Source organism: Peromyscus californicus, unplaced genomic scaffold (genome assembly GCF_007827085.1).
Source record: "Peromyscus californicus insignis strain IS unplaced genomic scaffold, ASM782708v3 Scaffold_4__1_contigs__length_199733344, whole genome shotgun sequence".
Taxonomy (NCBI): Eukaryota; Metazoa; Chordata; class Mammalia; order Rodentia; family Cricetidae; genus Peromyscus; species Peromyscus californicus.
The window spans coordinates 178,769,073-178,794,187 of record NW_026294562.1 but is presented as its reverse complement, the minus strand read 5'-3'; the positions used below and the strand labels follow the sequence as shown (position 1 = coordinate 178,794,187).

Sequence of the window (25,115 nt, the reverse complement as noted above, 5' to 3'; positions counted from 1 at the left end):
AGCAGCTAGAGTCATGGAGCTTCTGATTGGATCATCTCTTCAGCTCCTCTTTTATAAAGGAGAGGAGAGGCACAGAACGTGAATTCTAGGACATACACAGTTGCAGACAGAGCAAACTAGATTATAGAGTAGGGGAAATGCTTTGGACAAAAAAAAAGGTTGATCAAGTTACATCATGACTAGATATGCACCTGGAGGCCAGTATACCACACTCATGCATCAATGTTTACTGATGCACTAGCCACAATTACAAAGATACAAAACTAGCCCGAGTTCTCAGACTAAAGAAAATGGGGTTATACATACACATTAGAATTTTATTCAGATGAAATTATATTTTCAGGAAAGTATATGGAATTGGCAGCCATTGTGTTAAGCAAAATAAGCCAGACTCAGAAAGACAAGTATTATGTCTTTATGTCCTTCTAGATTTAAAACTCTGTGTGTGTGTATGTGTGTGTATGTGTGTGTGTGTGTGTGTGTGTGTGTGTGTGTGTGTGTGTGTTTCCATGTGTGATGAAAATAGAAGGGGTGCTATTAGGAAAGGAGACCAGCAGGAGTGGGGACTAGGGTGAGGTATGATAATGGGGCTGTACATGAGCAAAGTACATGATGAAGACATGTATGGTGAAGTCTTGATGAAATCTATTATTTTGGATGCTAATTAAATGAATGAATCAAAAAAAACTAATTACAACACAAGGCTTAGGAAACATCAGAAGGCAGAAAGATTGTTGGAGTCAGAGGACCAGGATGCCTGCCTAAGGGTGTGTCTTCTATATAGAGTAAGGAACTACACTCATGAAATCTCAACAATATGGCTGCTTAAACAAGCCCTGCACAATGGCAACACCAGTTGACACTAACAGAGATAGGAAATTAATGACTTCTAGGAGAGGGAGGGAGAATCAGTCTTCACCAAGGATGAGCCCACTAACAGCTATCCAATCTCAAGTGGTCAGCCCTAAACATATACACATATGAACAACAAGAAATGGACTCAGCAGCGCTCTCTCTCTCTCTCTCTCTCTCTCTCTCTCTCTCTCTCTCTCTCTCTCTCTCTCACACACACACACACACACACACACACACACAAGGATAGTAATAATGAAAGAAGTCATGAATTTGAGAGGAGGAAGTGGGTGGGCTACAATAGAGGAGTTGGAGGGAGAGAAGGGAGGGGTAGAAATGATATAAATTCATAATTATATAATGCGTCATATATTAAATTCTAAAAAAAGACTAATATCAAAAACTAAAAGGAAAGAAAAGGATTGACAGTATTTCTACCCATTAAGCTTGATAGTACTACAAACATTCAGGCCCAGCCTTGTTGGAGAAGCCCTCATCTGACCTAATGGAGACAAGAGGGACACAGCTGCCCTAGTAGCAGCTAGGGCAGACAGCTTTGCAAAGTCTCCACACTCTCTGTAAATGTGGTGTCGACCAAAGAAGAGCCTCCCACAACCCTCCTGGGTGTAGGATTGCACCCCAGCCTGCTGGGAGTTCAGGGGAAATATACAGGAAAGCAGTCAGCAGTGGTGTGCTCCAGGATCCCATTCAGCAGTAATGTCTCCCAGCACTAAGGCAAAGGAGCAGGGAAGCCCAGCAGAAGCAGGATATTTTGCAGCTCAAGAGCCCAGGGCTCTTGGAAGGGCTTTTCCTGGCTCCACAGGGAGGTCTTTGCAACATCTGGACACTTTGAGAACAGGCAAGAAGCCAAGCAGTGGCCCAGAGGAGGCAGGATGAAGACATGCATAGGGTTAGTGCCCAGAGGAAGACAAGGCACTCAGGCACTGGAGAAAGAGGTGGATGTGACACAGTGTGGGGCCATATATGTGGGATCTTAGGTATCCACCCATAACAGCCTGTGATTACTAAGTTCCCCACCTCAAAAAGTAGCTTGACAGCTTGGTTATGGAAGGAAGACTCACACACAGAAACCACCTAAAACAGGACCTGTGTGGATGCTGAGTTGTGCCATCTAGGCAGGAGTTTGGAGAGGTTGCATGGAAGCTGGAACTGTGTGTGGATGTGGCATCTTCGTAGAGGAGGTGGGGGAGGTGATCCTTCATTTCCAGGACACTTGGAAGAATTGTACTGAAGACAAAAGAAGCTGGTTGTCTTTAGTGAAATAAAACAATGACTTGGACTTCTGAACTACAGTCTAGCACATCGACCTCAGGGCAAAGGCACTTATGTCTGACCACAGTTGGCCCCATCCTTAAGCTGAAGCAGCCATGGCAGCCTCCAGCTGGCTACTGTGGTTTCAGAAGCCCGGGGAAGCCTCCCTTGGCTCTGGTCTGCCTCAGGGTTCCAGGTTATCAGGAATCCAGTTAACTGTCTGTTTTCTCTTTACCTGTAGGTACTGGCCCTGGCTACAGCGCAGACCCTCTGCTGTCTCTGCTCTTGTTAGCACTGCATAAGTTCCTGCACCCACTGCTGGGGCACTGACAGCCATAAAACCTCAGTAGGCACCCTGGGAGGACACCTTGCCACATGGACACAGGGACCAAGGGAAGCATGAAGAAGTCCATGCAGAAATAAATAAATCATATTTTTGGGGAAGTAATACAAATTTAGAAGACTTAAAATAACGCATCAAGTTTCCAAATAGGATGGAGTGCAGGCCGTGCAGTGTGCATGGGGTGCTGAGTACTCCACGGCCATGTACAATATATTTTTCTTTCCTTCACATTCCCTCCGAATCTTCATTTTGCACGAACTGTTGAGCAGGTACTTTGAGGATAATATGTAAAAAAAATGTCGGGTCAAAGCCTTTCTGACAAAGTAAAATATTTTTAGGAGATTATTGTGTTTAGAAATTTTTTTGAATTTACATTTTCTTTGGGGGCTTTTCCTTTATTAAATTATTTCTTTGGAGACATTTTGATTAAAAAGAAACATCATAATTAAAACTCACTGTCAATATTTATTTTTAAATAAAGATTGGAAACAAGGGTATAGTTGTTTATAAACTGTACTGTATATTACTGAATAACAGTTGAATAAAAAAAAAGCCTTTTAAATAGACTTTCTAAAACTATGTATGACTGTCAAGATTAAGTGCCTGCTGCAGCCAGACACTGTAACCTCCTCTTCACAGACACCACTTGAATGTCTCCTGCATGGAAGACAGTCCAGGATACCTGTCTAGGCCTCAGTGAGCAGACAAGAGTACCTGCCAGCCAGCCAAGGGACAAGGAACTTCCCAGAAGTAAGAATGAATCCTGAAAGAGAGAGCTACTGTGTAAGCCAAGAGCCAGCCTTCTCCTCTGGCCTTCAGTAGATCTGTGGTGCACTTACCTACTGTGAGCTTATAGACCAACCTGTACTGATCCTAGTTTTAGTGATCCTCAAAATGAGAGATGGATAGTCACCTGTACTCTCTTATCTTGTATCTACAGATGGCTTTTAGCTTCTGAAAGCTGTGAGATTGAGGGTAGGTTGCTTGTCTCAGAGACACTGATATGCCCTGGTAGCTATTTATTACTCATTTCATGACAGAATTCCATTAAATACCCAGACCTGTTGTTTGTTTAAAATATAGCCAGACTTTTACAACTGTTGTTTATTTGGGGGTTTTGAGTTTTGGATTGGTTTGTTTGTTTGAATGTCATGTTTTCTTCAAATGAAAAGATCGCACACCTAGGCTAGCCTGAAACTCCCATGTAGCACAGGCTGGCCTTGAACTTGTAAGCCTCTTTTGCCTCCTAAATGCTAGGAATATAGGTGTGAGGCACTGTGCTTGGTTTAACTTACGGTTCAAATATGTGTAGTTTTCAGTATTACTTACCAAATTCTTCCTGTCTCCTCTGATTCAGCATGTATTGTCAACATTTTCTAGCATCCAATGGCAGGTGGGGCCACAGCACCCAGCACCCACAGGAAGAATGGGTTGGTTCAAGATACTTGTTTGCGGATGGAAGGCTCTCTGAAGCACTCTCCTCCAATATGACAACAGGAACATTCAAAATAGCAAAACACACACCCACACCCACACACCCACACACACACACACACACACACACACACACACACACACACACACACACACACAGAGTTACTGGACACTAATAACTGATAAGCAGCACCTCATCTGCTGGGCAGTAGTGATAGACATAGGGTTTGATGAGCTTACTTATTCCAACTCAGTGACTTTTGGGGGGTCTGCTTTTTACCTTACTACAATCCTGCCTATCTTGACAAGTTCAGCATCTAAATAATCAATTGCTTAGTTAAGAGAAAAGATAAATCTCATGTTTGGAAAGTCCCACACATGCAGAGACCCTGGCATGAAGCTGATACACTGGATGCTATGTGAAGAAATCCTCAGTACCACTGTTTCTGGTGGATGCATCAGGCTGTTCCACCTTTCATTTTTATTGATCAACACTAACTGAGATGAAATTTAACCCTTTTGCCTGGTGGATAGTGATTCTGCCCAGAAAGATCATTTGTTTTCATAGTGAACTCGACACAGCACTTGGGTAATATCACTCTCTACATCTTAGCCCTCTGTACTTGGGAAGAAAAAAAGGCATTTCCCAGGTTACAGGCTGAATAGAGACATGTGTTAGAGATAGGGTGATGTGCCAGATGACCAGTGCAGGGGTTGGGCTGCAGAAAATCTGCCCCCATCAACAAAGCCAGATCCTGCTGCACACATGAAGTAAGCCAAGTCCCTGCTGAGTTCCCACTCTCGTGTAATGGGCATGAGAAAGAGAGGTAGGTGGCCTGTGGAGACACTACTCTCCTGGGCTCTCAAAGCACCCTAGAGATATGGTGATCGATGCCTTTAATCCTACTACTCAAGAGGCTAAGAAAGGAGAGTTCCAGGCCAGCCAGAATCACATGGTGAGACCCTGTCTCAAAAAAAACAGACCACCACCAACAATAAAAAAGTGGCACCTGGAACAGAAAGAAGGATAAATACTTCATCTTCTAGCATGGGGGACAACCTGGACACCTGGCCAAGGCTATAGCAAGTCAACAGGAACAATTGTTGGATGCTCTAAGAACTAAATGACATGAATATGGAGGAAGTGCACTCTGACAACAGGACAAAAGAGCTCACACAGAAGCTCTGGCCAAGCAGGAAGCAAAAGCGAAGCCCCCTGGCCCTGGGCCCTGTATGTTGGGTCCTACTGATTCACCACAGACACAAAGGGAGAAGTGTGCACCTGTAGGTTCACAGTGCAGACTTGTGAGCTGTGCCCCTCCTGCATCTTTCCAGGAAGACAGAATCACAACCTGTACTGAAATGGACATTAAGCACACAAACCTGGAAAGACAAGCATCCACCCAAACTGGAAATCCACAAAACTCACTGCCAAACCCCCTGTCCTCTTCATATTTGGTTTCAGACATAGACAGGCATGAGTAGGGTCCAAGGACAAGATGACTTATTTCTATGTGACAAGCACACATTGGGTTGTGGGGTGCTCTGGTCCCAACCTATAAACAGCACCCAATCTTCTTGGTTTTCAGGGTCCAACTGGAACCCTGGAGGTTGGTTTGACAATTACTTTATAATTAGAGCTGGAGGAAGAACGAGAACCACAGGTTGAGCCTGGGAGAAGAAGCAAATAAGAGAAGCATGGGGAGGTCTCCATGCCCTAGGCCTGGGGGAAGTCCTGAATTCTGCAATCCTGATAAAGGTTGCATGCTGGTTGGTAGTACCTCCCAAGGGCCAACTTACTCCTGTTCTTAGGCAGTAATCAGTCTTTAAAAGCTTGTCCGTGGCAGGGAGAACAGAAATTCTTCGAGTGATATGATCAAATACAGTAACATTCCAAATTCTACTCTCACCCTAAGTCCATGCTCCTAGATGCAGCTCTGACCCAGAGAACATAGTGCTGCAGGTTGCAGGAATATATCATAAGAACTCAGCTGGTTATGGCAAAGTCACTACCTGGAGGAATCAGGGAATTCCTCCAGAGGAAGCCAAATCCCAAGGAGTTTTTGGCGTTACTTGGCTTGTTATATATAAGCTGTCTTCTGTTATGAAAATCATGTGTGCCTTCATAGTTTTCCCAGTTGACTTTTCCCTGAGAAGGACTAACAGTGTGGACTGATCACTCTCTGGACATACACATTCCAGGTATTTGGAGAACAGCCTCAGGAAAGGCTTTCTCTGAAATCAGATTATCTCCCTTAGCCACTTTCAAGGACTACAGGAAACACCACCCAGGTGGGCGCCCAACTTCTGAGGATAACAATGATAACAGCCCACATGCAAGTCTCCTGACTTAAAATCCACAAGGAGACACCGCCCAGGTGGGCACCCAACTTTGGAGGACTAACAATGATAGCAGCCCACAGGCAAGTCTCCTGATTTAAGGTAAATTCCACAAGTAGACACCGCCTAGGAGAGGTGGACGTTAAGTAATAGCTTTACACAATTTAGCTCAGACCCTCCCTTCATATACCGGGACTTCCAGGGCATGGGATGGAGAAGAGAAAAGAGAATGGAAAAACTAGATGGGTAAGAATTTGAGAGGAACAAACTGAGATGGGGAAGAACTAGATTGAAGGGCTAGAAGAGAGGACTAGAGGAACGAGATAGAAGGTGAGGAAGAGTCAGATGGGGAAGAACAAGATGAGGAAGAAGGAAATGAGAGAGGAGGAGATGGGAGAGGAGCTGATAAGGGAAGGAACAAGATGGATGAGAACCTAGAAGGGGCAGAACTAGATGAAGGAATTAAGATAGAAACTAGAGGGGACCGCAGATAAATGTAGAGAGAAATCAGGCTAGAAATGAACTAAATATGAGAGCAGAATATAAGCTTGTAACTGACACAGAATAATAAAGTATATGGACTAAGGAGTTTCATGTACATAGATTCATTTCTTCTCATCAAAGATTAATTATCAGCTGGTTGTAGATTCTTCCCGGACCTGGGAGGGGACTATCGAGGGGCTGGACCCCCATAGTGGCCAATAACATAGGGTCTGCCTCACCTGTACAAGGTGAGCTTTGGTTCAAATACGATAAACAGAGCCACATGGGGGCTACTGTGCTCAGATCTAATGGGCTTCTGATGCTTCTGGATGAGGCCTAACCCCTGTGGCTTTGCTAGGAACCCTCCCCATATTACATTTGTTGACAATGAACGCTCTCATTCCACCAGCATTTCCGAAGGACATGGCAAGAGGCTCAGCATAGCTACATAGTTCATGTATCTGCACTGTGCTCATGTACACATCTGCACAGGGAAATTCCAGCCAGCCTGAATGCCCAGACTTTGTGCAGTCACACTGCTGCCCTGCATGGATCCCTGCTGTCCTCAGCCAAGAACCAAGACAATCCACTAAGAATAAGAGAATGCCTTTACTAGAATAAGAGAAAGACCTTTATTAGAGATCTGCCCATTTTGTGGCTGCAGGCACAACATGAGGCAAAGTATAGAAACACCAACAGTAGAGAGCTCTTTTAAATAGCAGAGACCCATAGGCACCAAAAGCAAATTTCAAGTAAGAAAAATACATGACTTCACACCAAGTCAAATCTACCACCATCAAAGGAAAAAAAAAAAAAACCCTAACCCCCCCCCAAAAAAAAAAATCCACACCAACCACGACCAAACAACAACAAAACAACCAGGAGTTCAATGTTGCCTGCACTCAATGTTTTCCAAGAGTTGAAATGAGAAAACTCTTAGAAGAAAACACAGATGGTATTCAGGAGTCTGAGGCAGGAGGATCTAAATTTTGAGGCCAGCCTAGGCTACATAGTAAGACTCTGTATCAGAAACATAAAAAAGAAAAGAAGAAGAATTGCTTATAAGTAAATAGTTTGTTTATTGTTTTTTGTATATATTCATTTTATTTAGTAATTGAATATTACATTTATTGTGTTGATTGATACTAATATTTTTTTAATTTTATAATTTGATTTAATTTTACATATCAGCCACGGGGGAGAGGAGGGGAGCGGGAGGAGGGAGGACAGGGGAATCCGTGGCTGTTTATTGTTTTTGAGACAAGCCTAGGCTGGCCTCAAACTTGAAATGATCCTTCTGTCTCAGGCTCCTGAGTACCTGGATTATATAGGTATATGCCATCATATCTAGCTAGTCGACAGTTTTGACTGCACTAGATCTAAGAGTCTTAGTTTATTCACAGCTGCTACAAAGAAAGTCAAAATTAGCTGGAGGCTGTGGAGCATGCTTGCAATCCCATCACTTTGGAGGCAGACAAGATGATCAATGTCAATTCCTAGCCAACCTGGTCTACCTCAGTGTAGCTGAGGCCATACTGTGACCACACACACACAGACACACAGACACAGACACAGATACACATACACACATACACACACACACACACACACACACACACACACACACACACACACACACACACTTTGTAAGAAATACACAAGCCGATGGAAAAATAGATAAAACACATGAACCACCTTGTCATGGAAGTAAAACAGGGACAGCAAACATATAAAGGCATTCAGTCTGAATAGTGATTAAAAAAAGCAAACCAGAAATACAATGACCATGCCCACTTAATTATCAAAACTTTAAAATTGTGACAGTGCCAACTGTTAAAGAGAACATGGGTCCACAAGATCACTGAGGATCAACTGTGGCATGACTTGGTACAAACACATCAGGGAGAACTTGGACACTGGTTACTAAAATTGAACTTGTAGACACACTCTGACCCAAAGATTTCAAGTCTGAGTATCAAGCTTTGGATATGTATACCAAGATCTTATAAAAGTTTTTTCATATAACCTGGAAATAAGTGACTGTAAGCAGGACAGTGTATGGATGCTGTAGAATATTTTCATGATGGAATACCACATGGATCAGAGTGAATGATCCACAAATAAGGATCCAAACACTCAATCTCAGCATCTGTTAACTGGAAAAAAAGAAAGTCCCAAACACTGAAAAACTGAGCCAAAGCCAACCGACACCCAATATGTGATGGATGGAAGAAAGGATAAGATTGATTGTATTGAAAAGATAAGACTGGTATGTATCATACACAGATGATACATACATACATAATAGATAATGCTAGATACATGACTGATAGTAGATAGATCAATGATTAATAGATGAGAAGACAGACAGATATACAGACATATAGATAATAGATAATAAATGATCAAAAGACAAACAATTAAGGATGAGTGGATAGATACATGACTGATAGATGAGAGAGAGAGATGATGGATGACAGAGAAAGACAGATAACGAGAGGGGTAGATAGGCTGGCTATATGGCTCAGTGGGTAAAAGGTACTTGCCCCAGGCCTGATGATCAGAGTTCTACAGTAGAAGGAAAGAACTACCAAAAGTTGTCTTCTGATGTCCGAATGTGTGCCATGGTCACACACACATACACACACACACACACACACACACACACACAAATAAATAAATAAATAAATAAATAAATAAATAAATAAATAAATAAATAAAATGACATAGATTAACAATATTTTTCAAGAAAATATGTAACTAAAACTGTCTTAAGAAGCAAGTGGTGGAGATGGTCACTTAGACATGAGAGACTCAGGGTGATAAGGAGCCCACAGGTAGACACAGGTGAGAATCAAGACTTTGGTGTTTAGGATGAGAGGTGGGTTTATCAAAAATTACTAAATAAATGAATGAGGTCACAGGCAGAGCAACAACAACAGGACATCATAAACATGACAGTGAGTGATGGATCTTGTCTGTACAGGTGAACCTGAAACAAAGGAAGAAGAAAATTTCTTCTAGGGGCCCTGTGGGGCACACAGTAACAACTGCATGCTCAAGACAAATTCACCTCCAATTCCATCTCCGACCTATACCTGAAAACTAGACATTCTCATGCCACACCTGACTCACAGGACATTTCGTGTGGCCTGCAATAGCGAGTTTTCTTACTGTCTTATCACACTAGGCACTCTCATGTAAAAATCCAGCTCTCTGGCTTATAATACACAAGCACAGGGGATCTACATTCCTACTTGGTGACAATTGGTAGGTTCCAAGCAACAGCCACTACAAAACTGTCTCCAGACTTCTCTGAGAGCTTGCCACTCAGGTTGTGACCCATTTGCCTCATGCAGGCACATGGTCCCAGCACCTGTGGGCATGAGAGCGTGTGCTTTGACCAGTCTCTATTCCATCTTTCACCTCCACAATCCTTGCTGGCTGTGGCCATTCTAGTGGCTTTCCATGGCCAGGTGACAGGAAGCCAATCAGAGTTCTCCTCCAAGAAGGCTGAAGTCAAAGGTTTAAGTTAACTCTCAGCCTGAACTGGTAATTGATGCTTTCAAAATAACAAGAAACAAGTGTCCTGTTTTCCCTTTAAGAAGACATCAACAAAGTGAACCTGGATGGCAGATGACCGAGGTTTCCATTTTCCTTGAAAATGTTGACTTACTTTTTTCCGTGAATAATCCTTTGGGTAAATTACAGAACACAAATTTTCTGTTTGGCTTTGGAAAAAAGACTGCAATAAGCATGTCTACAATACAATCTGCTAGTATATCTACCAAGCTGGTGACTTCCCATGAGCAGTTCAACAGATTTCTGTTCTCTAAATGGCAAAAGACAAGGCAATGGCTATTTGAGCCTGGCTTCCTCAGCCCTCAGTCCCTCCCACTGCCACCTCTTGCAGCGTCTCCAAACCCTAACCTAATGAATGGGTGCTTTTAGCTAAGGCAATCCACATTCATGTTTCAGAATGCTAATTCCCATCTAATAGGATGTCACTTTTACAAGCAAGTCTCTCCTTTATCAGCAAAATCTGATTCCATTGAACTGATTGATTGTGCTTGGAAGTGTCAACACTTTCAGACTCGGGTGGTGGCTGGAGGCGTGGTGGCTGTGCAGTGTTGCACTGTGGGGCACTCCTGGACTGGGGAAGCCAGGAGAGTACAAATGCACAAATAATTAATTCAAATCAATACAGCAAGGGGTTCAGGATGAGAACTATTCAATTATGTTGTTCAAAGAGAAGATTCCTGATCTTCAGCTGGCCCGCTCCATGTTGCAAATAATAGAGTATTTTTAATTTGTGCAGCAGGGATGTTAATCTTTTACTGTGTAATCCAGTCCTTGGTGAATGCCATAAATATGTGCACTGCATGCAAGAGACTCCCTGAGGAGGCTCTCAATCAGCCAGGCTGCCTTTTCCCATGGGATTTTCATGTCAGTCTCTCAATATTCAATTAGGAAGTACATGACTAGCTAATAAATGATAACTGATGGATGAATACATGGATTGATAGGTATATGGGTAAATTGATAGACGAATTGATTTATAGCTGGAGTACATGGCTGGATGCACACATGCATCAATGGATGGTGGGTGGGTGGATGGATGGGTAGATAGGTGGGGTGAGTAGGTAGATTAATGAGTGATGGGTGGGGATGGATGAGAGTGAACAGCTGGGTAGATGGGTGAATGGAAGGAAGAAGAGAGATATAGACACTTTCAGATTGTGAGACACCCTCAATGCCCCCAACCTTGCAAACAGTTAATGGTCTCTAGGTCTTACTTGAACCAATAGCACAAAAAATCTGGGGTTTGATGTATTACCCTCCCAAATGATTCACTCCACAGTTCCTCTGAAGAGCAGTCTTCCACAGCATGTTTTAAAATGGACCTGAATCCCAAAAGAGAAGAATGCACACACACACACACACACACACACACACACACACACACACACACACACACACACAGATTTGTATGTCTACACACCAAAGTGTTAAAATTTTTGTCTCGGGCTGGGAGTGTTCATCAATGTTAGAACATCTGCTGAGTATACACAAGTTCCTGGCTTCTAGCCCCAGCCTCAAAGAAAAATAAAAATTTATGTTGCATGAATTCTAATAGGTCTTATAATAAAAAATCCAGAGCCAGATACTGGGGTAAATGCTGAAAGATCAGAGAGACAAAGGAACAAGCCACTGCCATATTTCACCTTGCCAACTCCATGCATCTTCAGACTGAATGCCTCTGAGTCCTCAGCCAAAAGGGCCTCCAGCTGAAAAGGCTTTAATTTCTGTCTCCTCCGGCCTTACATACCTTTCTTCGCCAAGCCATATCACTTCCTTCCTAGTGCTAGGATTAATGACATGTGTGCTTCCCAAATACTGGTAGCAAAGGCATGAGATCTCAAATGCTGGGATTAAAGGCATGCGACTCCCAAGTACTGGGATTAAAGGTGTGTGCCACCACTGCTTGGCTCTGTTTCTCTCCTAGACTGAATCAATCTCATGTAGTACAGGGTAGCTTTGAACTCACAGAGATCCAGACAGATCTCTCCCTCCTGAATGCTAGGATTAAAGGTGTGTGTCCCCACTGCCTGACCTCTATGCTTAATCTAGTGGCTTGTTCTCTTCTCCGATCTTCAGGATAATTTTATTAGGGAATACAATATATCATCACAAAGTTATGTTTTGCAGGCAGATGGGATCATGTGGACTTTAATGCCTGGTTGAGGTCTGTCTATTCTGTAAAAAGAATTTGATATTTCTGTAATTAGATGAAAACAGTAAAATTAAGTTTAAAAAGACATTTTCACACACCCCCAAATATAAGACCTAATTTGTAAAGCTGCCCTCCTCCACCTGCTCTCAGAAGCACACTTACTCTGTGGAAGACACTGTCTGGGAATAGCACTTTCAGTCATACTTCCTGGGTGGCTCAATGTGGCACCAAGCACATCTCTTAAGTGGGGAGGCAGGCATCATCTGTGATGGGTGATCACCTACCGTCCTTCCAAACTGTGGCTAAAGAACTAGAGAGGTGGCAACCATGAGAGACGTGGGCACACAATGCTGTGGAGAGCTGGGGCAGAGCTACATGCATTCATCCATCACCCAGATTATGACTTCCTGAACAGGAAACACAGCTGACTGTGAGACACCTTCCCTCTCTACCATGAAAGAAAGAAGCTGAGGATCTGTGAAGAAAAAATAAACACAGTTAGCTAGAATTCAAGCTGAACTGCAGTGAACACAGCAATGAATTCAGAATGGAATTCAGGAGAACTAATTCATTATGATGGGGTACCTGGGGAGGAAGGATGACAGTGCTCACCTAGAGCACTTTAGCTTACTTAAAGTGGCATTTGAGATGATGCACCATTACAAGCCACCATCCTCTCCCCATTTTGAGAGTTCTATTAGACACACAGGCAGCCAGCTTTCCCTACAACCAAAGCTGCTGTCACTTGGGCAAAACCCAATGCTTTTTCACAAGTGGCTGTCACCAGAAGTGGCAGCCTTATGGATTGCTTTCTGAGGTGTCTTGAAATGTGGAGACAAAGCCCAGAAAATCTTTGGTTGTCTGAGCCAAAAGCAGTCTGTGTAGGAGTCTAGGAAGCAGATCAAGAACACGAATAAATGCTGGACAAGGGCTATGACATGTAGCATATGCTCAAGTGAGTCAGCCACAGGGAGTTGTGTGTGCTGAATGATTCCAGCATCCTGGGAGAGATGGTGCCACATGAACCACAGGGCACCTGTCATGGCGAGTGGAGACATATGTGTGGATACAGAGGATATGCCACAGATTAGAAACAATAAGAAAAACTCCAAAACAAATGCTGGGTATTCTCCCTGTCGGAGCCAGGCTGCTCTGTGAACAGAGACCCACAAGAGACAAGAGAACAAGGCTACTGTATAAAGATTCCACAAAGAACCAGAGCAACCCGGGGATTGTGTGGAAAACTAGAGTCAGTCAAGTAAATGAGGTATTTACCATTTCCTCCCTAAATTTTATTAGACAAAGACAAGGAAATGATCTATCAAATAGGAAGTATTTGCAGCAATTGTTTTTTTCTTTATTGAACAGATGCATGGTGCCTGAATGCTACAGTGACACTTGCTACAAAATAGAAATCAGAGAGTGAAACCCATAAAACCACAGAGAAAGTCAGGAAACTCTGTCCTGGCTTGTTCCTAAGCTGTCCAGTCACCTCATTTATTCTCTTGAAGAAAAGGGGAGGCTGAATGTGGCCACAAATGCCCCTAGTTAACAGCACTCAGGAGTCTGAAGCAGGAGGATTGCTATGAGCTCAAGAAAAAGCATCATCTACATATATATAGCAAGATCATGTCTCAAAAAATCAAAAACAAGATAAAAAATAACAAAAAAAGTTTCAAAGGGGAAATTCAGATGGAAGGTCATATGCAAATGATCTTGAGATAAGAGCAGCTCTTTAGGGCATCCACTAAAGCGGAAGTCTACAGGACTCTGATACCTGGAAGGTAGAGACTTGCCCTTGAGATGTGCTGCATCTGTATCAGATGCTTCTTGTGCCATGTATGACATTCTCTCAGGTATCTCTGATTGTAGTCTTGTGAGAATGGAAGCTTCTAGAGCACTGAGGAAAGATCCTGTACAAAAGAAAAAGATGACTCAGACACACTTGTTGTCTCTCTGCTTTCCTCTCCAGGGTCTCTTTTAAGCCATAAGCCTCATCAGCCAAAGAGGGCCACAGTAGAAGTATGGATGGTGCCTTGGAGCTTACCTGTATTCCTGTTTTCAGTGTGCATCTAAGCTCCTACCTCAGCATCCCACAACTGCAGCCTAGATAACACATCTGCAATTAACTTTATTCTTCCAGATCATGCTCTCTACTCTTTTAGAATCACTCCCAAATAAAATCCTTGTTCTAGGACACATATCTTGCAGGGTTTAGTGTCCTGCCTCCATTCTTCCTTCAATATGACATCAAGTTGGTGTTTCCTTAAATAATTACGATGATTTTGTTTTCTGCAGCTAAGTCAGAGATGGGTTCACAATGAGGAAGCTAATGTGACCCCTTTCCCCATCTCAGGGACAAGTAACCATAGAATCTTGAGTTACAAGGAACTGTTTGAGTTTGCAGGAATGAAGAGAACACCTTGCATTCTCTGATAAAGAAAAGCACATTTACCAGACTGTCCTTCTCTATGGCTCTGACTGTGGTTTCTTCAGCCTGACTCACGTGGCTCCTTTGGTGCCACCCCCATGAGTTCCTGATTCTGAGTCCCATTAGCAGATATTCTCTCTAGCTTAGGATAGCCAGAGTCAGGCTCTATACAGGGACAGTGGATCCAACAACTGACAGTTATCTTTGTCTTCATCAGGACTATGGCAGCTTCATGGCAGCCAAGGGTGAGATTTCATCTGTCATAGGATGGTGAGAGCTGAAGAAAAATTTTGGCTGCCTACTAGGATCTGGGTGTTTGACATCCTGTAGCTAGAGTTTTCCTGCCTGGCCCACGGTCAGGACAAATCTCCCTCACCCGCTAGTCCTGCAGCAGCTCAGACCCAACTGAGTAAACACACAGAGACTTATATTACTTATAAACTGTATGGTTGTTGCAAGCTTCTTGCTAACTGTTCTTACATCATAAATTAACCCATTTCTATTAATCTATAAGTTGCCACATGGCTTGTGGCTTACCAGTATCTTAACATGTTGCTTCTCATCAGGGTGGCTGGCAGTGTTTCTTTGCCTCAGCTTTCCACTTCCCAGAATTCTCCTCTGTCCTTGTCCCACCTATACTTCCTGCCTGGCTACTGGCCAATCACACTTTATTTATCAATCAATCATCCACAGTACTTCCCCTTTTCTTTTTTCAAAAAGGAAGGTTTTAACTTTCACATAGTAAAATTACATATAACAAAAGTTATCAAGCAAGAATTAGTTATAATATCTAGTCTGTTTGTATTTGGCAAAACTAAAGAAAATATTCTATCTAACCTATATTTGTGAATCTAAAATTTCATATCTAACTTATCTTTTATCATAACTAAGGAAAATTATAACTATCTAGTCTTCAACTACATCAAAGATCTCAGAAGGATATAATATTACCTGAGCCAGTAAGAGGTTCACCAGACACCAAATCTTCCACTGCCTTTTTCTTGGGCCTTCCAGTCTCTAGAAGGTGAGCAATTAGCTAGTTTCTATAAGCTGGACAGACTTGGTGGATGCTCTCCAGGTCTATCACTCGCTGTAACTGTTCAGGTAGACTAAAACATCACCACTATACTTTCAAAGATATTTTTGGGGAGAGTTAGAGGGATGGCTTTAAAGTTATGAATACTTATTGATCTTCCAAAGGACCCAAGTTCAGTTCCCAGAACCCACCCTGGGCAGCTTACAACCAGCTTACTCCAGCTCCAGGAAATCTGACACCTCTGGCCTCCTTAGGTACCTGTACTCATAGGCATATACCCACACAGCTGTACACACATGATTAAACTAAAATGATTCTTAAAAAAGACTTTTAAAAAACATTTCAAGACAATTTTTATTGCATTCATTTGTTGGGAATTGCATACTACAAGTATGTGGAGGTCAGAGAAAAACTTGTGGGTGTGTGTTTTTACCTCTCTATCAAGTGAGTCCCAGGGACTGTTCCATCAGGCTTGGTGTTTGGCACCTTAAACCACTGAGCCGTCTTGCTGGTCGATTGCTATCATTTTAACTGCCCTCCACATAAATCTTCTCTCTCTGTTTACTGGTTCTGTTTGATCAGAGTCTTGTAGGCCTGGTATTGGTCTCATACACCCAGCTTCCTAAAGAAAGCATGCTTTTGTACAACTTTCTTTCCCTCTCTCCTCCTTCCCTCCCTCCTCCATCCCTCCCTCTTCCTTCTCTTTCCATCCTTCCCCCTCCTTCTCCATTTCTCCCTTCCTAACACACTTTACCATAACAAAGGCACCAGCTTCACCTGCTGATACTCATAAAGAAATCCACTGGCATCCCCTTGGCCTGGAAGATGCTAGAATAGGCATCCACCCTAGCAGTGCTTCTCAAGCATCTCCATACATGCATATCTCAGGATTGTAATGAAATGTGCTTCCCAGGGTCAGGCCTGAGAACCTGCATCTCTAACAGATTCCCAGGAGGTACTAACACAGCCATGTAGATGTTCAGTTGCAGGGCATTACAAGATTCTCTAATAAGAACATGCTTAACCTCTCTTTAGGTTTCCTGAGTAACCTACCCATCCCTCTCTGTGCCCAACAAGAGAACCTATTTGTTTAACAGCAAAGATTAAAAGGAAGACTGTTCTGGTTGAGATGTGATAAGGAGTGAGTTGTCAATGACATTTTGATGGGGCTTTTTTAAACACAGGGACATTTAGCACAGCCTACAAACCAAACCATTAAACTTGCAGCCAAGTAATTGCTTTCAGCAAGTAATGATCAAATCAGATCCCAGCCCTGAGACTCACCCCAGAAAGCATGCCAGAAAGCATGATGGTAACATTATTGATTAATTAAAAGATGCCTTTCTACATCTTGACACAGCACTTCTGGCTCAACCACTTCACTTGGACTGTTTCAACTGTCTCCTTCTGGCCTAGTCCCCCAGTTGTCATCAGCCTTTCATCCTGGATTCCCAGCCTCCTACCTATCTCACCCCTGTCCAGTCTGCATCTTGTGATAGATTTTCATCCACAGTCACACCCATGTCTTATAAACTTGCATATTCCCCTTAATACCCATCACTCACCTGTTCTGTTCTATCCTGTCCTATCCACTGCCTCAATTGTCATCAGCTCCAGACTGTTCTACTTCAATGGCTCTCATGAATGTGGCCAGTCATGCCCTTCTAAGCATTTTTCTTCTTACTAGCCAAGGGACCTGCTCAATCCACTATCAGGGTATGAGCAGCACTCATTTGGAGCAGAACTGCAATCTCAAAAAAATGTGAGGATGGCAGATGGTAAGAGAGAATGTGACTTTTCCTTCAACCCTCAGAAGCAGACATTGGTCTTGTGGAGAGCCTCACAGCATTGTTTCAGAGAAAGGGGCATCACATCAGAGAAGAATAGCCCTGAAATGGATTATCCTGCGTGTCTAAACTCTCTGTACACATCTCTTTTGGGAAAGCAAGCTTATAACACCACCCAGACTCCTAACTGGGACCCAGGCAGAGCCTGTGGTCTCCCTGAGTTTAATTTTCATGTAGGCTAAATCCGCAAACTGTGGCATCCTTCTCAGTATCCATACTTCTCAGCAGCCATGTTTCTCATTAGCTTCACTGCAAATTCCAGTAGGGGTGCAGCTTCTGAGAAGGAAGCCCTGTGTTCCTGAAGAGCCTCCCCTACTCAGTGCCTTTCCCAGAACCAGATGAACTGTAAACAACAGAAACACAACTCAGATAGCTGAGGAATTCTGACATGATTAGATTGGGACAGAACCAATTTTATCAGGACTGATTCTTCTTCCATCTCCACCTTTGCTTTCTTCGAAGCTAATGGCTCATAGGCACATCCCTTTCTGTGTGGCTCCAGAATCATCTCCCATTGGTTTATCAGCAGGCAGAAAGAGGCCACTTCTTCCCTGAAGCTCTACCTAAAGCCTTGGGATTGACAAAAAGGTATATGCTATGGTTTGAGTTTGAAATGTCTCCTCCAGGCTTATGTTCTGAATGTTTGTTCCTCAGCTGATGCTGCTATTTGGAGAGGCTATGGAGTACTCAGTAGGTAAAGCCTGGCTGGTCATTGGAGGTTACCTAACCAGTAGTTCCATTTTCATTCTCACTGAGTTCTACTCTGTTGTGAAGCCAGAAGCCTCTGCCATGGACTCCTGCTGCCTTCAAGTCTATCCTGTGTCTTAGTTACTTTTCTATCACTGTGAGAAAATACCATGACCAAGGCAATTTATGAAAGAAAGTGTTTAATTTGGCTTATGATCTCAGAGGATTAGAGTCTGTGGTGGCAAAGGAACACCTGACAGCTCAAATCTTGATCCACAACCATGAAACAGAGAGCAAGCATTGGGAATGACAGGAGTCTTTTGAAACCTCAAAGCTCATCTCTCCAACAAGGCCACATCTCTTAAACATTCTCAAACAGTTCCATCAACTGGAACCAAACATTCAAATATATGAGTCTATGGGGGTAATTCTCATCCAAACCACCATACTTGATTTCTGTATCGAATGGAACCACAGTGGCCAGAAACTGTGGCATTCTTATTCGCAAGCCTGGTCAATAGGCTATCAGTAGAGCCAGGGACCAAGGGTGAGAGGGGAATGTTCCCAAAGGGAAGCGGAGGAGCTGCTAACAGAGGTCTTTGCAAGCAATGCACTGCTCTTGCTAAAATTACCATGCATGCCTAGTCTTCAATGCTAACCTGACAGGCTTTACAATCACCTAGGAGACTAAAGCATTCCTCTCGGCCTGTCTGAGAGAGCATTTTCACAGCACAAACTGAAGTTGGGCTTCCTATGAAATGGGAGCCTAGAAAAGAGGAGAAAAAAGAACTGAATACAGCATTCCCTTCTCACTCTCTCCAGCTGCCATCATATGCAGTGCTCCACTCTGCTGTGCCTTGCCCACCAGAATGTATAGGAACCTCTATAACCAAGAGCCCAATTATCTTTCCTCTCTTAAGTTGCCTTTGTAAAATATTTTGATTACAGTGGCACAATAGCAAGTGGTAGCATGTATACAGTATTGGGCCAGGCAAGGATGCAACATGCTCACAGAATAACATGATTTGAGTAACTCTGTATTTCTAGCTAATATGAGTATCACTACCCACTGCATTAAGTTCCTTTTGGGAAAATAATTAGCAGAGTTTAGGTATGATGCTAAGTAAAGACACTTTATAGGATTTAAAAATTAGAAATGGGATGTGGCTGTCTCATCAGTTAAGAACACTTGGTTCTCTTTCAGAGAACCTGAGTTCAGTTCTCAGCACCCATGTGGTGGTCCACACACATCTGTAACTCCAGTTTCAGGGGATCTGATGCCCTTTTCTGACCTCTGTGGGTGCTACAGGCACACATATGGTGCCCAGATGTATGCTTGAGCAAAACACTCATACACATAAAATAATCTTTTTGGTTTTAGTTAGAAATAGGGCTACGGTGAATGCTCAATGGATAACATGTTTGATTTGCAACCAAAAGGACCTGAAATCACCCAGAACCTATATTTTAAAAATCTAGATATAATTACAAAATTGTAATCACAGTGCTAGGTAAAGTGGGAGGCATTGAAACATACTGGGCATGGATACATATGCTGGTAACCCCCGCAATGGCAGAGAGAGGGGGGATTCTGGCTGGACAGTTTAGCCAATATGAGGAGTTTCAGTAAGAGAGCCTGTTTCAGGAAATAAGATAGAAAGCAATAAAAGAAGACATCTGACAACCTGCTTTGGTCTACATACCCACATACTCATGCACATGCACTGCACACACATAACAATTCAATACACAGTTAAAATTTAAAAGCAAGGTGGACAGCTCCTGAGGAAAACAGCTAAGGTTGACCTCTAACTGCTTCTTCTTCTTCTTCTTCTTCTTCTTCTTCTTCTTCTTCTTCTTCTTCTTCTTCTTCTTCTTCCTCCTCCTCCTCCTCCTCCTCCTCCTCCTCCTCCTCCTCCTCCTCCTCCACCACCACCTCCTCCTCCTCCTCCTCCTCCTCCTCCTCCTCCCCCCCCACACATAGAGTAACAACAGCAATTTAAAAACTCCACAAAATATAAAAGAAGTAAAAAGTCGTAAGTGCTAATGCTAGTCTGGAGAATGTTGCTTTATTTGCCTTTGATATTATTCTCAGAGTTTCAAAACATCTTATCTAAGCTACCCTGAGAAGTGAAAACTGAATTCTAATGTTCTGTGGTTTGTTGTTGTTGTTGTCTGTTGGTTTTTAAGTCAAGTTGTTTCTATGAAACAGTCAAACTGGTTACATAACCTTGTAGAGATGGAGCCACTAATAGATTGATTTTGACTTTTCAACCTTCATTCAGTTGCTCCAATCTTCAGCAAGATGCACATGTCACCACAGCACATGTAACATCAGGATCATCTCAGTTGGCCCCTATAGCTTATTTCCAATAATATGCATCCCAAAGGGCTTAAAACGGGGGTTAATGATAGAATGCTTCCTCCAAGAGGGTCCAAGCCAAAGCTTGGGTCACTGTGCATAAGGCCACTCATACAACCTTCACAGGGCACTGTATTACTTAATTAAATCACCTCCTATTATATGAGACAAAGCACAGAGTGGTCATGAGTGTCATTCCATTCAAATGTCCAAGCATCATTTAGGCAAAAGAAGACAGTGAGGTCACTGGAAGAAAAAACAGTCAAGCCAAGCTCTACACACATCAACTCCTGGTGTAAATGAGCTCCTTCCACTCCACCCAGGGATCTCTGATTTTAGCTCCTCATGAATTAGTAAAGTTATTCATTTGAACCCACTGATAAATCTCACTGTCAAAATTATAAAATAACTACAGCCTTGCTGGTTTTTATGAAGTAAAAAAAATCAGTATTAACAATTTCACATGCTTGACCTAATACAAAACACCATAATAGCTATTTCCCATAAAAACACTAAAAATGTGGCTCTTTTATTGCAGCCATTTCAATAGGAAAGATACAGTAACTACCCAGGTTAAAAACCATCATCTCAGAAAGCAGGACATTGCAATTTACAAAGTGCTCACCAGTCAGGATCTTTGGGTAAGCTTTGTGCAGTTAGGTAGACATGTCACTCTGATTTTCCCAATCATGTCAAAGAAATGTCAGGAAAGCCCATCCTGGGAAAACATTCATGGAAATGCTGTGCTCCAGGATTAGGGCTCCAATTATGTACCACCTTGACCTAGAAGCCTGTTGTCCTGGGTCCAAGAGAGGGAAGACGGTGGTTGTTACCAGGCAGCTGTCACCTGGTTCTCAGTAAGACATGGCAGACATCAGTGTGGAAACGTGATAGAAGGTGTGGTCGGCCTGTGGAGTCAGACTCACTGCGCAGTGATTAGCAGGATATCACAAGGGAGAGAGGCTCTTGGATGCAGCTCACAGCAGAAAAGAGCAGGCTACACAGAAGTGATGGCTCACAGTCCACAACTGTTCTGAGAGAACTCCTTCCAACAATAAGAAAGAGAAACATGTATGTTTAGCCTTTTTCAGCATTGAACTCAATATTTAAGCAAATCATTTTCAAGAAGGGACCCCACAGAGCATCATCTTTGCCATATCGTTTCTAATTACATTATTGCTTAATTGCAGAGCAATAGAGTGTGTAATTCTGATGCTGTGATGAGTGCAGTGGGTAGGGGGTTGCTGGAAATGATTTAACTTTCATACAAAGCTAACAGTGGGGAAAACTGGCCTGAAGACAATGGCAAGGGTCCAGACTCCCTGTCTAGCTCTCTTACTGGATAGCTCATTTCTTTCCACATTAGACTGGCAGCAGAGAAAAAAGGCCTCTTGGATCACATCTCATACTACTCTCCACAGCTGAACAGTCTCATGAAGAGGTTCAGGTTTAATGTGTCAGTGACTGTATGACTGACACTGAGCTTCATGAGCACCAGGGTGAGGAGATGAACCTGGCTTCATTCCCAGCTGCAGGAGAGCCAGGGTCTAGTGAGTGGGAAATGAGCATGTCCAAAAAGCCCCACATATGACATAAAAAGAACAAACAAACAAAAACACATTCCACACCATCTGTGCCCAAAGCACTGTATTACAACATAGAAGAGGTGGCATCGCCTGATCACTTACAAAGGAGGCTACCTGGAAAACAGGACCCCAAGAAAAACACGGGGATCACCCAATGACGGAGAAATGGAAGAGATCTACATGAACAGGCTGGACATGAGTGGGGGTAACAAAGGACGAGGGTCGAGGGAAAGAGAGCTTGGGGAAGTGGGAGATCCCAGCTGGATCAAGAACAGAGAGGGAGAAAAAGGAATAGGAGACCATGGTAAATGAAGACCACATGAGAACAGGAAGAAGCAAAGTGCTAGGAATAGGCTCACCTTTTCCCATTCTGCAGGCTGTCGCTTTGTCTTTTTTACTGTGTCCTTTGCTCTACAAAAGCTTCTCAGTTTCAAGAGGTCCCATTGATTGATTGTTTCTCTCAGTGTCTGTGCTACTGGTGTTATATTTAGGAAGTGATCTCCTATGCCAATGCGTTCAAGACTACTTCCTACTTTCTCTTCTAGCAGGTTCAGAGTAGCTGGATTTATGTTGAGGTACTTGATCCACTTGGACTTTTGTGCACGGTGACAGATATGGATCTATTTGCAGCCTTCTACATGTTGACATTCAGTTATGCCAGCACCATTTGTTGAAGATGCTTTCTTTTTTCCATTGTACAGTTTTGGCTTCTTTGTCAAAAATTATATGTTCATAGGTGTGCGGATTTATGTCAGGGTCTTCAATTTGATTCCATCGGTCCACATGTCAGTTTTTATGCAAGTACCAAGCTGTTTTTATTACTGTGGCTCTATAGTAGAGCTTGAGGTCAGGGATCGTGATGCCTCCAGAGGTTGTTTCATTTGAGAACTTGAGTATTATTCTTTCCAGGTCTGTGAAGAATTGTGTTGGTATTTTGATGGAGATTGCATTGAATCTGTAGATTGCTTTTGGTAACATTGTCATTTTTACTATGTTAATCCTGCCTATCCATTAGCATGGGAGATCTTTCCATTTTCCAACATCTTCTTCAATTTCTTTTTTCAGGGACTTAAAGTTCTTGTCATATAGGTCCTTCACTTGCTTGGTTAGAGTTATCCCAAAGTATTTTATATCATTTGTGGCTATTGTAAAGGGTGATGTATCTCTGATTTCCTTCTCAGCCTGTTTGTCAATTGTATATAGGAGGGCTACTGATTTTTTTGAGTTGATCTTGTATCCTGCTATGTTGCTGAAGGTGTTTATAAGCTGTATCAGTTCCTTGGTGTAATCTTTGGGGTCACTCAAGTATACTATCATGTCATCTGCAAATAGGGAAAGCTTGACTTCTTCCTTTCCAATTTGTATCCCCTTAATCTCCTTATGTTGTCTTATTGCTCTGGCTAGAACTTCAAGTACTATATTGAATAGGTATGGGGAGAGCGGACAGCCTTGCCTTGTTCCTAATTTTAGTGGAATCACTTTGAGTTTCTCTCCATTTAATTTGATGTTGGCTGTTGGCTTGCTGTAAATTGCCTTTATTATGTTTAGGTATGTTCCCTGTATTCCTGATCACTCCAAGACCTTTATCATGAAGGGGTGTTGGATTTCGTCAAATGCCTTTTCTGCATCTAGTGAGATGATCATGTGCTTTTTTCTTTGAGTTTGTTTATATGGTGTATTACATTGATGGACTTTCGTATGTTGGACCACCCTTACATCCCTGGGATAAAGCCTACTTGATCATGGTGGATAATTGTTTTGATGTGTTCTTGGAGTCTGTTTGTCATTATTTTATTGAGTATTTTTGTATCAATGTTCATGAGGGAGATCAGTCTGCAGTTCTCTTCCTTTGTTGCATCGTTGTTTGGTTTAGGAATCAGGGTAATTGTAGCCTCATAGAAGGAGTTTGGTAATGTTCCTTCTGTTTCTATTGTGTGGAACAATTTAAAGAGTATTAGTATTAACGCTTCTTTGAAGATCTGGTAGAATTCTGCACTGAAACCATCTGGGCCTGGCTTTTTTTGGTTGGGAGACTTTTAATGACTGATTCTATTTCCTTAGGGGTTATTGGACTATTTAAATAGTTTATCTGGTCTTGATTTAACTTAGGTATGTGGTACCTATTCAGAAAATTATCCATTTCTTTTAGATTTTCCAGTTTTGTCCAGTAGAGGTTTTTGAAATATGACCTGATGATTATCTGGGTTTCCTCAATGTCTGTTGTTACGTCCCCCTTTTCATTTTTGATTTTGTTAATTTGGATGCTCTCTCTTGTAGCTAGAGTTTTCCTGCCTGGCCCACAGTCAGGACAAATCTCTCTCACCTGCCAGTGCCACAGCCGCTCAGACCCGACCAAGTAAACACAGAGACTTATAGTGGTTACAAACTGTATGGCTGTGGCAGGCTTCTTGTTAACTGTTCTTATAGCTTAAATTAATCCATTTCTATAAATCTATACCTTGCCACATGGCTCATGGCTCACCGGCATCTTCATATGCTGTTTGTCATCGTGGCGGCTGGCAGTGTCTCTCTGACTCAGCCTTCCACTTCCCTGCTTTATTCTCCTCCTTGTCCCACCTATACTTCCTGCCTGGCCACTGGCCAATCAGTGATTTATTTATTGACCAATCAGCAACACACTTGACATACAGACCATCCCACAGCACTTCCCCTTTTCTTTTCTTTCTTTTTTTTTTTTTTGAAAAAGG

The 25,115-nt window shown here is 42.6% G+C and overlaps 1 protein-coding gene across 2 annotated transcripts in view; it reads left to right on the top strand.

The window, feature by feature from the left end:
* The window catches only part of Vstm2b (V-set and transmembrane domain containing 2B), a 31,594-nt gene extending 28,561 nt beyond the window's left edge, over window positions 1-3,033 (top strand). For both annotated transcript variants that reach the window (XM_052712937.1, XM_052712934.1), the window contains one exon: window positions 2,366-3,033. In XM_052712937.1, the coding sequence (XP_052568897.1) occupies window positions 2,366-2,454 (89 nt within the window). In that variant the 3' untranslated portion in view covers window positions 2,455-3,033. The remainder of the gene's footprint in view (window positions 1-2,365) is intronic.
* The last annotated feature ends 22,082 nt before the right edge of the window (window positions 3,034-25,115 follow it).